This window comes from Bubalus bubalis, chromosome 2 (assembly GCF_019923935.1).
Source record: "Bubalus bubalis isolate 160015118507 breed Murrah chromosome 2, NDDB_SH_1, whole genome shotgun sequence".
Classification (NCBI taxonomy): Eukaryota; Metazoa; Chordata; class Mammalia; order Artiodactyla; family Bovidae; genus Bubalus; species Bubalus bubalis.
Genome location: NC_059158.1, coordinates 137,722,985 through 137,739,509, shown reverse-complemented (window position 1 = coordinate 137,739,509; position 16,525 = coordinate 137,722,985). Strand labels below are relative to the sequence as shown.

General features: G+C 36.5%; 1 protein-coding gene across 12 annotated transcripts in view; it reads left to right on the top strand.

The window, feature by feature from the left end:
* The window catches only part of ANKRD44 (ankyrin repeat domain 44), a 314,414-nt gene extending 298,268 nt beyond the window's left edge, over window positions 1–16,146 (top strand). For 7 of the 12 annotated variants that reach the window (XM_044936824.1, XM_025277923.2, XM_006078146.3 and 4 more), the window contains 7 exons: window positions 3,263–3,350; window positions 3,940–4,023; window positions 5,031–5,176; window positions 6,213–6,295; window positions 8,313–8,395; window positions 9,453–9,544; window positions 11,868–16,146. In XM_044936824.1, coding sequence (XP_044792759.1) covers window positions 3,263–3,350; window positions 3,940–4,023; window positions 5,031–5,176; window positions 6,213–6,295; window positions 8,313–8,395; window positions 9,453–9,544; window positions 11,868–12,115 — 824 coding nt within the window. In that variant the 3' untranslated portion in view covers window positions 12,116–16,146. Of the gene's footprint in view, window positions 1–3,262; window positions 3,351–3,939; window positions 4,024–5,030; window positions 5,177–6,212; window positions 6,296–8,312; window positions 8,396–9,452; window positions 9,545–10,307; window positions 11,653–11,867 lie in introns of those variants that run through there. The other 5 variants (XM_006078152.3, XM_025277926.2, XM_044936837.1 and 2 more) reach the window with 3 other exon arrangements.
* Window positions 16,147–16,525: the final 379 nt, after the last annotated feature.

The window sequence follows — 16,525 nt, the reverse complement described above, 5'->3', positions numbered from 1 at the left end:
AACATGTAACTCCTCATCAGAACTTCTGATGAACTAACTAGTTTAAATCAGGCTTTCTTTTCTATATGAGATAACCAGGGATCCTACAAGGAATTGAAATAATAAAGCTAAAAACAACCAAAACAATATGATGTAATAATGTCACAACTGACAGCTGGTAGGCACATGATTTATCTTTCAGCATTGCATTTTTATGTCTCATAGTCCCATTTATTTAGTTATACTTGCTACTGAGGAGATTTAAAATTCTGTGTTTCACTTATTTGAGTAGAAAAAGTTCAATGCCTGATAATTGTTACATTTAAAAAATACTGAAGCCTCTAAAGTAAAATTAAGTCATTTCCAAACTCACTTTTTGATGTAATTTGGTATTTATTTTTCATAATTCTCCCTTGAAAATGTAAATCAATATATATGTATGTACATCTTTTTTAAAACTAGAATTCATATAACCAATATTCTATAACTTTTCTTATTGTGCACTCAACATTCTATTGCAGATAACCTTACAAATCAATGTGTATCTATATACATTGATCTTTTTAATAGTTGAATATTTTATAGCAGATAAATAGGTATAGACATGCATGAGTATGAGTTTGTATATCAGAATTTAATATTTATTCAACCAGATCCCTGTTGATGAACATTCAAATTGTTTTTAGGCTTTTTTCTCATTACAAACAGTACTGCAGTGTGTATGTTCATATCATGGTACTTTATGTTTCTGTTAGATAAATTTACAGAGGTAAAATTGTTGATGAGGGTGTGTATATTTTTAAACTTTAATAAATTATACGATACTGCTTTAGTATGGCAAAAATTTTACCCCACCAAACGTAAATAAAAGCTTTTGTTAGCCCAAGGTGATGTCATCTTTTTAATTTTTGTCAATTTGAAGGACAAAAAAAGGGTATCTCATCTTATTTTGTGTTTCCTTGTCTAATTGTGTACTGATTTATGTATTTGCATTTCCTCTTCTGGAAATTACTTTTTCCATCTATTGCTCATTTTTTTCCTATTGAGTGGTTTATCTTTTTTCACACATTTGTAGGAGCACCTTGTCTTAGAATATGAATCCTCTCTGTGTTATGTGTGTTGCAAACTTTTTTTTCTCGGTTCACTATTTGTCTTTGCTCCTTGTTGATGATATCTTTTTCCATGTAAAGATTTTGAACTTTTATGTAGTTGAATCTGTGAGATTTTTTCTTCTATGGTATGTAGATTTACAGTCTTGCTTAAAAAGATCTCCTACCCCTAAGCTTACATGAATATTTTCCCATATAGTTCTGTTGTTGTTCTGTTGCTAAGTCCTGTCCAACTCTTTGCAACCCAGTGGACTGTATGTAGCACGAAAGACTCCTCTGTTTTCCACTGTCTCCCAGAGTTCGCAAATTCATGTCCATATGTTTCTTACTGTGCTTCTATTGTTTTATTTATCCATAATCAATTCTTCTATTAAAATTTTCACTTAGAAACTATGATTATTGGGTCCAGAAAAGTTTTACGGTGCTCTAACTGTATCAGTTTAAGATCTTTCATTATGTTTTTATTACGATCCTCTTTTTTTCATTGGTTCTGACCTCAGTAAGAGTCAGATTTTCCACTTTTGCAGTTTGGTTTTGTTCCCTCCTGGCCATTGGAGGATTGTGATTTTTTTTTTTTTTTTAATTTACTTGCTAATGGGTAAGGTCACCCTAAGCCCCATGTGAGTTAAGCTGCAAGATCTATCTAGCACTGGAAAACCTACAGGAAGGGGGTGATGGAGTGCCAGTGTTGATTATAACAGTAGGTGGCAAACCTCCCACAGACCACATTTTCTCCCGTGTGGAGTTGGATGGGGGGGGGGCGGTGATAGGTCTGTCTGTTCTAAGATCTCTCCAGGTACAAGCAGGGGAAGGGGAGCAGCCTCTCCTAAGCAATCCACTGGAATCTACACTTCCAGTGTAATCTTCCAGATTGGAGGTTTAAGCTCCCCTCTTCCGAGAATCTCCTTCACTGAGCACTTTGAAACACTGAAAGTCATTCAAGGATCCCCAGTCCTACCTACACAGACCTTTACATTGAGATTCATATAGCCTCCAAGAAACAGTTTGTGTAGATGCTGCCCCAAGCTAGGTCCTTCAGGGAAATTCATAGTAATAGAGAGGTTGAAATGTCTGGAAATATTTGAGTGAGAGTTGGATATAGTTAGAAAGCTAAACAATATAACTTACATAAAATTAGGGGATTTGTATGTTCATTACTTCATATACTTCTCAGTCCTCCTAAAAGCAAAGTTTCACTTTTTTTCTCTATAGGTACAAAAAAAGTTTGACTTATTTTAGTACTTAAAATTGTTCAATCAACATAATTCTGGAGTAGATCAGAAGAGAGCCCTAATTTAGCACATAACTCAGCCAAGAAGAGGTTTCCAGGGCAACAATCCATATTCCAAAGCCAAATAGCTTTACCTTCTTGCCTTAAAAATTGTATGAGAACATTGCTTCACAAACCTCATTTAGGTCCTTTATCAAGTTAATTTCCCATCATCCTGTGACATCAATAGGGCAGGTATTCCTTCTCCAATTTTTTAATATGTAGGAAATGGAGGCTTATAGATCACATAACAAGTAAACTCACAGAGCTGGGGCCTTACTTAAATTCAGTTGATTTGAAAACTACCTGCCATTTTGTTGAAAGTAATTATTCACATTTGTTCATCTACTCACTAAAAAATACTTAGTGGGTCCATACTATTTGCCAGGAACTGTTCTTCAGATCAGATCAGATCAGTTGCTCAGTCGTGTCCTTGGTACCCTTTTAAATACCATATAGTGTCTTACAGTCAAAGCCCTTTAACCTGCACTATCATAAGTACTGTTTTTTATCAATCACATCTTCCTCCCTTCCCTAGGGTGCATAATTATAAGTGAACCTATTCATCTGGGTTAAAGGGAAATTTTCTGCTCTAAATATGGGCAAACTGAGGCATACCTATGTTAGGCACCTACCTACTAAGAGCTGTGAGTATGGTAGAATTGTTCCACTTGCAGATGAGGTCTCTTTCTCATCATTGCTTAATTTATTCATTATATCTCAGAACACCTATGAACATAGTTAAAAACATTTTGGCATTTAGTGAATTTTATTCCATGGAGAATGATCATTCAGCCAATTCAGGAAAATTCATGGGCCAGAATTCAGTACTTAATGAAAAAATAGATTTCATTAAACAAAGTTTCATGTTAGAAGCTCCCTAAATTCTTTTGGTTCCTTGCAGGTAATGAAAACTGTATAGAGGTACTTTTGGAGCAGAAGTGTTTTCGAACATTTATCGGTAATCCTTTCACTCCACTGCACTGTGCAATGTAAGTAGAAAAACTGGAAGTTAACGGTGTGGCTTGAATTCTTTAAACCACACCTAGAGAAAGGGCTTTTGGCAGAAGGAAAACTCTTTTAGATTACAGATAAGACCAGTATATTCCATTTTGCTGCTAAAGGCAAATAAGTCTGATATCAAAGTGTAGTATCTAATGTTAATGATTTTTCAGGAGCTTTTTGTGAAGTGCCATGGTTCCAAGGTGGCTCACAAACCACCCAGGGAAACGGTAGGAAGGGGTGGACTGAGAAACAGTACCCACCATGTGAAGAGCTCTTCAGGTGTATCAATAGTCACGCTTGTCTGCCAAATGCTAAAAATAAGTTGGGGTTAGCAATATTATCCCTGTGGATAATTAGAAATACATTTTATTTCAGGAAGATTTCATATATGGTAATTTTCCAATCTTCATAATGTTGAAATTCTTTGGTAAATGAAACTTTTGCTTAAATTTTGTATCAAAATTTTTAAATGCATCAGATTATTAAAGATACAGTGCATAGAAAGATGGAGTAGGAGGGGATATATAATTTTTTAGAGAGCAATATTTTAAATTTTTAAACCTATTTTCATTTTAGAATAAATGATCATGAGAATTGTGCATCATTGTTACTCGGGGCCATAGATTCCAGTATTGTCAATTGTAGAGATGACAAAGGCAGGTAAGTGATCCTAAGAGCATGGCTCTTGTCTGATGAATCTTAGCCTTCTTTGTGGCTACATAGTGGCCAAACATCTATGTTTTTGATTGAAAAAGTAATATATATACATGTTTTTAAAAATTACGTGTAATAAATGACATATAAAGAAATTACCCTCTTAGTCCAAAAGCCCTAGCCTCTTCCACTGAGAAAACTACTTTTAAACTGTTCTTTCTAAATTTTTATTTTCTTCCAAATATTTTATATGGATAACTACATAAATATATAAAAATATATATGTTTATATTCTCTTTATACAAATGAGAACATTCTATATTAATGTTCTCCTTTTAACATATCTTGGGGATCTTGCCACACCAGAACATATATATTTACTGTATTTTTAAAGCTTCATATTATTCCATTTACTGGATATGTTATAATTTAATCAGCTTGTCCTCCTTTGAAGAATATTCAAGTTGCTTCAGAATTTTGGTGTTTTAGTGAATGGTGCAATGAACAGTCTAGTACATGTATCTGTTTGCAAGAGCAAGTGCATCTGGGAGATAAAAGTGCTAGAATTGGAATTTTTTGGTTCAAAGATCATAGTATTTAACTTTGATCAATCATGCCAAATTATCCTCCCAAAGAAACCAGCCATTCACATTAAATGATGTAGGCTTTTTAAAAAATAGCCAATTGTCTACAAATCTAAGGCCTAATTTTGAAAGTATGTTTATCAATGATGAGAGAGGTCATTGGAACTCCAGATTAAAGGGTCAGTAAAGATGCTGATTTTATTATCAGGACCACTGCCTACACCCCCCAAAACTAGGGGTGCCGTTCACATAGGTGACACTTCAGTGTCTACCCTGAATGGCCTTTGGGGGAACTTGGTCACCATCTCTGTAAGCCAGTAAGTTTTATATCCCTAAGATGACACCATGCACATGTTTCTCAGGCACATATAGAAAGGGAGTGTGTTAAGTTTATAGGAAGCTAACATCATACCTGTTTTAAATCGTTAGGACACCACTTCATGCAGCAGCATTTGCTGATCACGTGGAGTGCTTGCAGCTTCTTCTGAGACACAACGCTCAAGTGAACGTGGCAGACAATTCAGGGAAAACACCGCTGATGATGGCTGCTGAGAACGGGCAGGCTGGTGCCGTGGGTGTGTGCTTGACTTGTGGACTTGGAGTTTAGGCCTGTCTAAAACCAAAGGAATGTAAAGTTGGGAAAGTGGTCATCCTCTCAGTATATACATGTTAGAGAAGATCAACATTGTATTTAAGCCACCGGATCTGCTTGCTGTTCATCTTTAGTCCCCTGTTAACTTGGTTATTGATAGACTTTGTCAAAGTGAGCCCACCTTTCCAGAGTGAAATCTGTCAACATTTAGAAACCAAATAGAATAATAGAATCATTTTACCTGGAAATAGCAAAACTGTAAAGACAATTAAAATTAATGCCTATAGGGACTTCCCTCATGGTCCACTGGTTAAGACTCCATGCTCCCAATGTGGGAGCCCGGGTTTGATCCCTGATCAGTAAACTAGATCCTACGTGCCTCAACTAAAGATCATGCATGCCACAGCTAAGACGTGGAGCAGCCAAAGAAATAAAAATAAATGAATGACTATGGAATTTGGATTTGAATAGAACAACTATGGCAATAAAGTGGCTTCCCTGATAGCTCAGTTGGTAAAGAATCCACCTGCAATGCAGGAAACCCCGGTTCGATTCCGGGATTGGGAAGACCTGCTGGAGAAGGGATACGCCACCCACTCCAATATCCTTGGGAGAATCCACCCGCAATGCAGGAGACTTGGGTTCAATCTCTGGGTTGGGAAGATCCCCTGGAGAGGGAAAGGCTACCCACTCCAGTATTCTGGCCTTGAGAATTCCATGGACCATATAGTCCATGGGGTTGCAAAGAGTCAGACACAACTGAGTGACCTTCACTTTCACTTTCATGGCAATAAATTTTTCCTTTTTTCTTTAAAAATACCTGTGGCAGATTCATTTTGATATTTGGCAAAACTAATACAATTATGTAAAGTTTAAAAATAAAATAAAATTAAAAAAAATATTAGTTATGGTAATGTGAGTATACAAATTTAAAAGCATTATTGTTTTGGTAGTAACTTCTTCAAAATGCATGTAATTAGCATGTAGTCTTAGTAACTATCTTTTGGCTTTTTCTGCAGATATTTTGGTGAACAGTGCCCAGGCTGACCTGACTGTGAAGGATAAGGACTTGAACACATCCTTACATTTGGCTAGTAGTAAAGTATGTAAATGGATTTGAAACACTGTTATTTTAGTGTAATGATAAAATGATAATAATAATACCTAAATCTGTCCATCAGAAGTGTGTGTATCATGGCTCTTAATTAAGATGTATGTTTTCCCAGGATGGTGTCATTCTCAGTGGAATCAAAGGGGGATGCAGAGGGCAGACCCACACAAAGGGGTTGATGGGCTGTGCTTTTCAGGGAATTTGCCACTTGAATTCTTGCCACAATCTGGTTTGATGCTGCCACTGAATCTGTCTTCATGGTTGTGGTATCATATTTTGCTTTTAAACACAGATTAGGAATTTAGTTAAATGGCTTCTAAAATATAAGCAGTTCCACATATTTTCATTTATTCTGCTTGAAGACATTGTAATAACACAGCCAAAAATACTCTTTTATGAGACAAATAAATGTATTCATTTAGGTATGCTTCTATTGTCTTCCTTTTCTTCTGGTACATAGTTCAATGCAAAGAATGTGTGTGTGTGTGTGTGTGTGTGTGTGTGTGTGTGTGTGTCTGTGTGTTTTAAGAGCATCGTGTTCACATATAGCTCAAGGTTCCTGCTTCTGTAAAAAGATAAAAGTATGATTTTATGAGAGTGGGATCATACTGTTGGATAACCTGCTTTCGTTACTGAATCATATATTATGAATATCTTCCTTTCAGATATCATATATTATAGTGTTTTAGAAGATGTATGGAACCCTGCCTTAGGATTGTGCTACCCTTGATGCAACCCATCCCCTATTGTTAAACATTTCCTTGTTTCAAATACATGCTACTGTAAATAATACTAATTGTAATATAGTAATCTGAATAAATCCCTAAATATGAAATTAGTGAGTCTAAGGCTATGAACACTTCTAAGACCAAAATGCCCTGTAATAAGGTTTTAACCATTTACATTCCACCAGCAGTACATGACAATGAAAACTCCATGGGCTCTTCTAAAATTATCTTTATGTGTCTCCCTTATAAGGCATTGTAATGTGAGGCTAGTTGACACCAGTGATGGTGGTTTGTTCCAATATAGTTGTATTATCAAAGGTGTTATCTATAGCCAGTGGTACCAGAAGTCGCAGCTATTCCTTTCATTGGTTACATTTTCCCATTTCACGATCCACAAAAAGTGGATACCACAAAAAGTGCTCGGGTTCCTGAAGTTCATGTCACGTTGTAGTATTTTCATGAATATAAGTACAATGCTTTTCAGACTTATTGTGCAAATGAATCCCCTGATATCTGGTTCAAATGCAGATTCTAATTTAGTAGATCCAAGAGTGGGGCTTGAGGGTCAATATTTCTAACTCCCAGGTGATGTTATCCTGCTGTTCTGTTGGGCCACATTTTGAGTGTCAAGGGTTTAGGAAGTGGTCACCCCTTAACCAGGCACTGGGCCTGAAGTTCCAAAAGGGTCTCTATTTCATTAGTTGATTCTCTAGATTTTAAACTATCACTAGTCATAACATATAGAGGTATCTTTTGAATGAGGAATAAAAGAATGACCTTTGCTGGAAAAGACTCTATTAAATAAGACAGCCAGTGATGAATGATACAGATAACAGGTACAATGGGAATTCCAGTGATAGGTGGATACTGAGGTGGTATTTGAAGGCTTGAAGAAGGAGATGGGACTTGACTTGTGTTTAAAAAGCTTTGTTGAAGAATTTAAAGGACACTCCTAATTCTACTCTCTGTTTATCTGCTGACCTAGCTGACATATAGCATCAACTTCAGCTCTCTGGACAGTAATTCTAAAAGTTATCGTAAAAATTATAATATTTTAGATCAGATTTATATTAATCAAGTCCTAAAACACCTTATTTAGAATCTTTGAAAATCTAGGGCTGATTAACCATTTGCTCTTAGAATAAAATGTATTATTCAGAAAATAGCCTATTTTGATATTAGGCAGGGAATACATGTTAAATTTAAAGCATACTGAAGTGATTTCCCCAGGACATTTCTGTATCTCTGTTCCATTTACTTATCTTTTTTTCCTTTGTTAGGGTCATGAAAAATGTGCCTTGTTAATACTTGACAAGATACAAGATGAGAGCCTTATTAATGCAAAAAACAATGCACTGCAGACGTAAGTGTGACTACTAAAGTCTGACTAAGTCCCAGATTCATAGTCATTTATTCGACCAACAATAAAAATGTGCTATATTCTAGGCTAGAGTTGGGGGACGCAGTGATGAAAGACACAAATCTGGCTTTTCCTTTGTGAAGTTCATGGTCACTATCTACAATTGCTGACCAAGCTAGACATTTTTAGTTAGAAATTTTCTTCTGATATGCCTTCATAGAATTTTGTGAGGTCTGTGTTTTTCCTTGCTGATATTTCTAAGGTAGTACTAAAAATATAGTGGGTTGTTAGAAAATCTTATCAGCTGCCATATTTGAGGATAAACTATTTGTTTAAATGTATTAGTTTTGTGTATTCTTACTGGAAAACAAGTTTTATAAATCAGGTTCCCAGAATATGTTTGAAGCATTTAAGCTATTTGTGTTCATTATATTTTAATATAATTCAGTGTAATCCTTAGCATGAAAGACCCAAAAGCTGCTTCATTTTCCATTTTAGGAAATTATTTGTGCATTTGTTTTAAGGGCAAAGAAATATAAGAATTTTTTTCCATTAAGATTTTTAAGCAGAGTAGCAGTATATTGTTTGACATTATTCTTTAAGATATTCTAAATTCAAGAAAACTTCCTTTCATGCCTTTAGTAATAACAAGGTTTAAGATTATGTATATGGATGATAATAACACCAGTCATATTGATTTCATATTGATTAACTGTGTGAAACAGTGATTCAAATACTGATGTAGAAAGCAAGGGGTAAAGAACCTTCTAGAAAACACACCAGAACTTGAGTTCTTTCTCTGGCTCCCTGTGACTTGTCACTAAGGTTGTTTGAGGTGTAAAATATTTGTACAATAATATCTGCAGAAGAATTTGGGACAATGTGGAAGAACAGTTGGCTCTCTAGCTCTTCAGAAATCTTTTTTGAAAAAGTAAAAATACTCGTGTTATTTATAGATTCTCAAGTCCTCTCTTTCTTTCAACTACACAGACTACTCAAAATGCCACATTCTCGTACAAATATGTATCACGGTTGACACTCGGTGTTGTCTTTTTTTCAGACCCCTCCATGTGGCCGCACGCAATGGCTTGAAAGTGGTCGTTGAGGAGCTGCTGGCCAAAGGGGCTTGTGTACTTGCTGTAGATGAAAATGGTAAGTGGGAAAAGTAAGCCATTATTTCAGGTGCCAATGCACCTGCTATGAAGCCAGAGGGAAATGGGAAAGCCAGGAGCTAGTTTAAAAAAGCAGTGAGGACTCTCTTTCCCTTGGAAGTTCCCTGTGTGTGAGCAGTCAACAAGGATAATTTGTCCTGTCTGTTGTTGTAAAACACATAGTCTCCCTGCAGTCCACCAGCGCCTTCCATGTGCATGTCATGTTAGCAGCTGGTCTCAAACTCCTCAGCATGGGGGTTGAAATATGTTAGATACACTCAACTTGGTATTCGAATGAAATTTTAACTGCACATGCTGAAGAGTTAGGGATCACATGTGTCATGGGTGCATGCTCAAGGGCTCAAATTAAAACATCTTTGTATTTCAGTTCATTCTGAGATCAAACCTCTAGGTATTATTTTACAGAACAGATCAGAACTCGTATTTTCAGTATGGATATTTGGGGAACATGAGTAAAATTTTTAAATTAACATCTAGGCTTGAAACCTTCTTCTGATCTGTACCACATTTCTTTTCTGAATGAACTAACTCTTAACAGAAGCTTTCTACTCTATTTCCTAAGAAATTTAGAAAGCTCATGAGTACGAGAATTATATTAAACTACCATGCCTTTTAACTTTGGGGAGCAAAAGAGGAACTTCTGGATATTTATCAATTCAGTAGTTTTTTGAATGTGGCATTAATTGTGGCATTTAATTCAAGTATTATAAAATGTATTAACATAATTCAACTGCTTATTACAGGTATTGGAATTAGCAGCTCATGCCTATTTCTCAGAAGTAAGCAGCCATATGACATCATTAGCTGACTCCTATTAGTTTTGGTTTTGCAGCCCCATTTATCCTAGCATGTACCCGCTCTGTCCCCAACCTGACTCATGTAGGAGATGTGGAAAGTTCTCTATTACTCTATCTCCTCAGTCTTCCTGCCCCACCTTCCCTCACCTTATTACCACTATATGTATATACATTAATACTTAAGGGTTGGAGTTTTCTCCAAAATGACCCAAGAGACCAGAATGAATTAGTTTTGCCTTTCTGCAGTGTAAGTCTGCTATATCTGGGGCTTGTTCAGCCCATAGCAAACTCAAGAATAAGTGCACCAGGGTTGTATGACCACAGCCTGTATCAGAGCTTAGCTACACCCTAAAGGCCTAGGAGCATTTGGGACGATTTTGTACCGCACTGCGATCTTAATTACTTATCACAGACCTTTGTGGAATGGAATGTTAAGGTATCTGTCCATTCTTGTTTGTCTTCATACCAGAGAGAGGACTTGTCTGTTAAGCGGGGAGGGGAGCAGAAATCAGGTCAAGTGCTAACAAATGATACAGCAAAAAATTAAGATTTTTGAGCCGGTGCCTCTGAATAAAATGAGCCAGTGGTTAGTAGAAAGTTTAGCCAGGAGAGGGGGCAGGCTAAACCTTTCCAGCCAATAGAATAAAGGTTGAATATGGGTAGACTGAATCGAAGACTTCACCTACCTCCCCATGGCTCCTGCTTCATGTGTTGAAATAGTTTTCTCTTCCAGACTTGACCCATCAAGTTCACATAGTAGAGAATGACATGACTCCATGGCACACAGCAATCTCCCCATATCTGTTACATTTAGGATTTGGGACTTTGGCTGGTGGTGTTGACATTATTTAAAATTCTGTTTAAGTTTCTTTTAAATGATAGTACATTTCACCACAACCAACCAGTGCTGTATCTCATCTACTCAAATGATTCCATTTCTCTAGAACCAGCTTCCTGGTGCATTCTTCATGTAAAGTATATATAAAGTGACAAAACAGTGTTACTGACTCTTACAGACACCTGATTCTCAACATCCTCTCTAATCGGACATGGAAAGTCATTGTTCTCAGAATGAGAGTGCCCTGACCCCAGTCCAAGGCGCATGGTGTGTGTGCTCTCAAGTGGAAACAGCTTTCTGATTGTCCTGTGGCTGTTTTTGTTTTTGTTTTTTTGTGGAATTGTGTCACACACACCGCCCCCCCCCCCTCATGTTTCTGTTCACTAGATGAAGACTGGAATCCTGCCTAACTCCGGATAATATAGTGCTTGTTGTTGTCATGTAAGCTGGGGAAGAAAAAAAAACCCTCCATCAAATGTCTACCCCTTCCTGGTCCCCTCCAGCCTCACCCCAAGCATGACTTGTGGGAAGTAACTCCTTTTGCCTGGCATGATTTCTAACTCGACATACATCTCCACGTGTGAGGTCGTTTGAGATGTACTGTGGGACGCTCACGCCACTTCTGGATTGCCCGGACTAACCACTGCCTTGTCTGCATTTACGCCCAGGTCATACCCCGGCCCTGGCTTGTGCTCCTAACAAAGACGTGGCTGACTGCCTGGCCCTCATTCTGGCTACCATGATGACTTTTTCTCCTTCCAGTACAATGACGGCTGTCAACTTCGTTTGTTTTAAAAAAGACAGTTTGAGCAGGACGACCCTCTCCAACCTGGGTAGCATGGTTAGCCTGTGCAGTAACAATGTAGGCTCTGAGGATGGGTACAATGAAAATGATTCTGATTCGGAAACTTTCTGATTTTGGACTGTAGAAGCTTTTCCTTGATCACCCGTGGTGGAGGAAGGGAACAAAGCTTGAATTCCAGATGTATGTTGTGTTCAAGTATTATTATGGGCCGAGCTTCCAGAAGCCAGTAGACAAGGAATTAATCAAGCCCAGGGAAGGCAGCTAGGCTGTAGGGCAAAGCTCTCACACAGTTGGGCCTTGGTTTTACTTTGTTTCATGTTTTCCTTAGAGCTGAGATACTTCTGTGAAAGTCTACCTCTCATTTTAAATATGGAATTTTAAAAAAACATTTAATTCTTTTTCTTTGGGGATAATGCAACAAAGAGGGAGATTTTTTTTTTTCTTTTTTTCATGTACTCACTCAGCAGTGAGTTCTCAAAAGTGTATCAATATAACATTCATGTCCCCAAGGAAGGGAGGGAAGGGCTGGATAGGAGATGCCTCAAACCTCTGCTCAATTTGATGTTTACTTCCTTACTAGAAGCCAAAGGTAGAGGTGTTCATCTTCAGAAATAATGCCTGTAATAATCTTTTTTAAGGGAGTCCAATTATTCATAGGCTTCCCAGGTGGCGCTAGTGATATCCTGTCTATAGTGTACTGAAATATCCAGAACTTCTCTTTGAGGATTTTTAAGTTGCCAAATGAAGGGGAAAATCCACTGAAAATTGAACTTGCTTTTTTCATTTAACAAAAATATGGCACCCAGTGCTCCCTGTAAAAAGCCTGTGACTAATTTTCACCAAATGATTGAACCGGAATCACTTCAATAACATTTCAGGTGAAAATTATATTGCACCAAAACTTTTGAGATATATGCAAATATGAAACTACCCTTTATTAATTTGTCTGTAAATCAAATACTAACTTTATTAAAAACATAAGAACCATCAGTATTGTTCATCAGTAGTGAAATGTTAAATGAGCTTTTCGGTCAAAGTCATGCTCAGTGAGTGGAAGTGTGACTCCAAAAAAGAATGAAGTGAAAGCACAATGTAAAAATGGGTGAAATGGAAATTAAAGCCGATTAAAGTTGCTTCCTGATGAAATCATCGTAGTGAACACTGTGTCTGCTCCCTCTCCTCTGCCAAAGCTTCTAGGTCAAATGGACCCCGCTCTGCACCTGGAATAGCTGTACAAAAAGAAGAATGAGACTTTAAATTATGCACGTACACATGCACATGTATATGTATGTATTTATCTGTGTCTGTAGTTCATCAGTCAGCTATACACAAGGACCAAAATGCTTCAGTCTAAAATTGAAGATTTAAATTGTTTTCCTTCAAAGTGGAAGTAAGAACTGAAATAGCTTTTCTATGGAGTTAAAATGTAATCTTTTTGCGTAAGTCTTTATTGTATTTTATATTTCTTATGACACAGATTTCTAGCTGATGGCTTAACATTTGTAACTAATAATGTGTTTACCACAGCTTAATTTTTTGCCAAACTAGAGAAAATGTTCATATACTTTGATGTATATGTGTTTGTATTTATTTGAAATGAAACAAATGCCTAGGAAATATCCATTGTTTATTCTCTTTTGATTCTTACTTGTCTTACTTCGAATAACGAGGAAGCCGGAAAATATACAGAACTTTCCCTGGGCTGGCCTGCATTCCTGAGGGCAAGCCCAGAAATTCCACTGCTAAGGTTTCCAGCCGACCCTCAGGTTCTTCCACATCGGTTAAAAAAAGGTACAACATCCATGACTCAGCCTGTGTGTAGCCAGCTCAGAGCTTAGAATACACTGCAGTCCTTATGCTTTTCTTCGAGATGAAAACTGAAGTGTGTAGTGGGTCTTGTGCACAAAGAGGGCCCAAAGAAAGATACGGAAATTATCCTGAATGTGCTGAAAATCTCATGGTCCCAGCAGCCTAATGGGAAACTCTGTCAGTGTGTGGGCACATGTACTAAGAAGAGAAATAAAAATCACCAGCTCATGCTATTTTCTACTTGAGGAAGAGACAGGACAGAAATATGTTGCATTGGAGTACTGCTCTCCAATATTTTATAATGGGTTCCATTTTCACTCTGGAAATTTCTATCTTAATGTATGTGAGATATTTTTTAAACAGTGTCCTAACATACCTGGATCAAATACAGATACCATACTATGTATTTCATCTACCTGTAAAAGTCTTCACTCTGTAATATTCTGGATTTTATTAAAAATTCAAGTTGGGTTCTTCACAAATGAGAACTTGTTCAAAGGACTTAGAAGAACTGCTATTAGTTTCATTGAAACCTTTTGTTTCACCACTGCCATTGTGTTTTTTTTAATTCTTGGTGTTGTGTTCCTTTCTTTTCTCTGTCCTTTTTGTCTGCTTGGAGAAGATGAGTTTTGAAAAAGTGGATAAATTGCTAATGAGCAATAATGACCTTACCTTTACCAAAACCCTGAACGTAAGGGAGCTCTAACACTGCAGAAATGTGATGTATTGTGGAGTCTTTTTCCAGAAGTGAATGGAAATCTTGCTCAGTTGGCCTTTAAAGCAGGAAACGCGACGCCTGATTTAATGGTGAAGCAGCGTTATCATTTCTCCTATAGAGTAGCACAGAGAACAAGAAATACTACGGCAAGGCAGTGACAGCTCTGTGACATTATCTCTGTGGAGCTGTTCTGACTTTTCCCCAGTCTCACTGCCAGAAAGGAGGAGGACAGAAGAACAAAAGAAAATCATGCCGTGAATTGCTTATTGAATCTCTCTCCCCCACTCTCTTTCTCTTTCTCCCTCTTCCCAAGACCAATTTTTTTCCCTTAAGAAACGACTTTAAAAACTGAGTTCTGTGCTTTTCACTCACATCTCTTAGAAAACTAGATTTGCCACATAGCTTTCTAAGAAAAACAAAAACAGAACACATTGTGCTTTTAATTGAGTCTTGGTTGTTTTGTGCTTTTACCTAAATATGTTATTTTTAGACTGTATTTTAACCACAGCCACAGGGATCATGTTTCATTGCACTTACCTATTTGCCATGTCTGCCTATCCTTGGTAAATACATTACTATCTGCAAATTGCCTAAAATCTGCTATGATTCTACAGTAAATAGCTCAGGGGATTTCTATTTATCACTAATAAAAGGGCACCATAGTATGTTTTGGTACTTTAGGCAGTAAACAGCTGCTGGGTTTATTATTTTATTATTAAATTAGGACAAGAACATCAAATGGATTTGCTGCACTAGTCATTCTTTGTACTGTTGAGCAACTTGGTTTGCTTATCTGTTGTGTTGGTTGAAGAACCCATCCCTTTTTTTTTTGTCTTGTGATATGAAGTTAGAGTGCCTTTTTATATTTGTATATTCTGAAAATATTCTGTGAAATGTTTTGTATTTTTTTTCATTTGAGTGTTATCAGAGCAATATAATACCAGTGAGTTTTCATTTCAGCCTTTCTTTGAATGTATAAAGTGTCTTTTTCCCTCTTTCCCCTTTTACCTGCTTTGAAATGAAAATGAAGATGCTGAAGTTTTCTATAGGAATTATGTTTGATTTTGCAGTGCTACAATGCTTTCTTTTTACAAAACCATAAACCATAGGTCAGTGTTATAGGGGAAGAGCATTTAAGATAGTGACAATCTGAGTGTGTGTATAAAATGTAATTCTATGCGTTTCTTATGCAGTGACCTAAAAATTCAACGCAAATATCTTTTGTTTGGTAGTTTTGTCTATATATTTTATGCTTTAGCATGTGCAATATATCTTTGCAAGGCGTGATGATACAAATCTGGTGCCAGTGTTACATTTTGCATAACATATTTGTAACAGCATAAAATATTGTTTGATGATTTCAGTGGGATTTTGTCTGTAATGTTTTCTTATGAAAATTGGAGTTGAATGACTCTGGTAAATGCCATGACTATAAAAATGAGGAAATGACTTTTAGTTCAGTGAATGACTTTGAACCAATTGGAATCTTCTCAAGCACAGTTTAATACTTTTTCAACTACTGAATGCTAATCATGTCATGAAGTACTTAACTGTAATATACTATGGAAATGCATTCAGATGGTTATTTTTCCAAATAAAAGCGGTACAAATATTATTGCAATTTGTGTTGTCTTTAAATTTTCCAGTTATGATGATTTTGCCAATTATTATGCTAACTTAAACTTTTGTCCCCTACTAAAGCCAAATTAACCTTAAATTTTTAAAATAATCAAGATAGAGGTATATTTTCTATTTTTGTTTATATAATCACAATTAAAGCAAAATATTTCAGACAGATATTTTATGTTTATTTTACCTATTTATGCCTCCAGCATTTTTTATAAAGAAGTTAAGCTGGCTTGCAACAAAAGACGTGATAAACTGGAAACAGGAAAATTAGGACAACAAAAAAGAACTCAAACTACAGGAATTCTAAATTTAATGCAGTGGTTATAACTAAATTTGAGTTTGGTCTAAATTTTCTCACAGCCGAA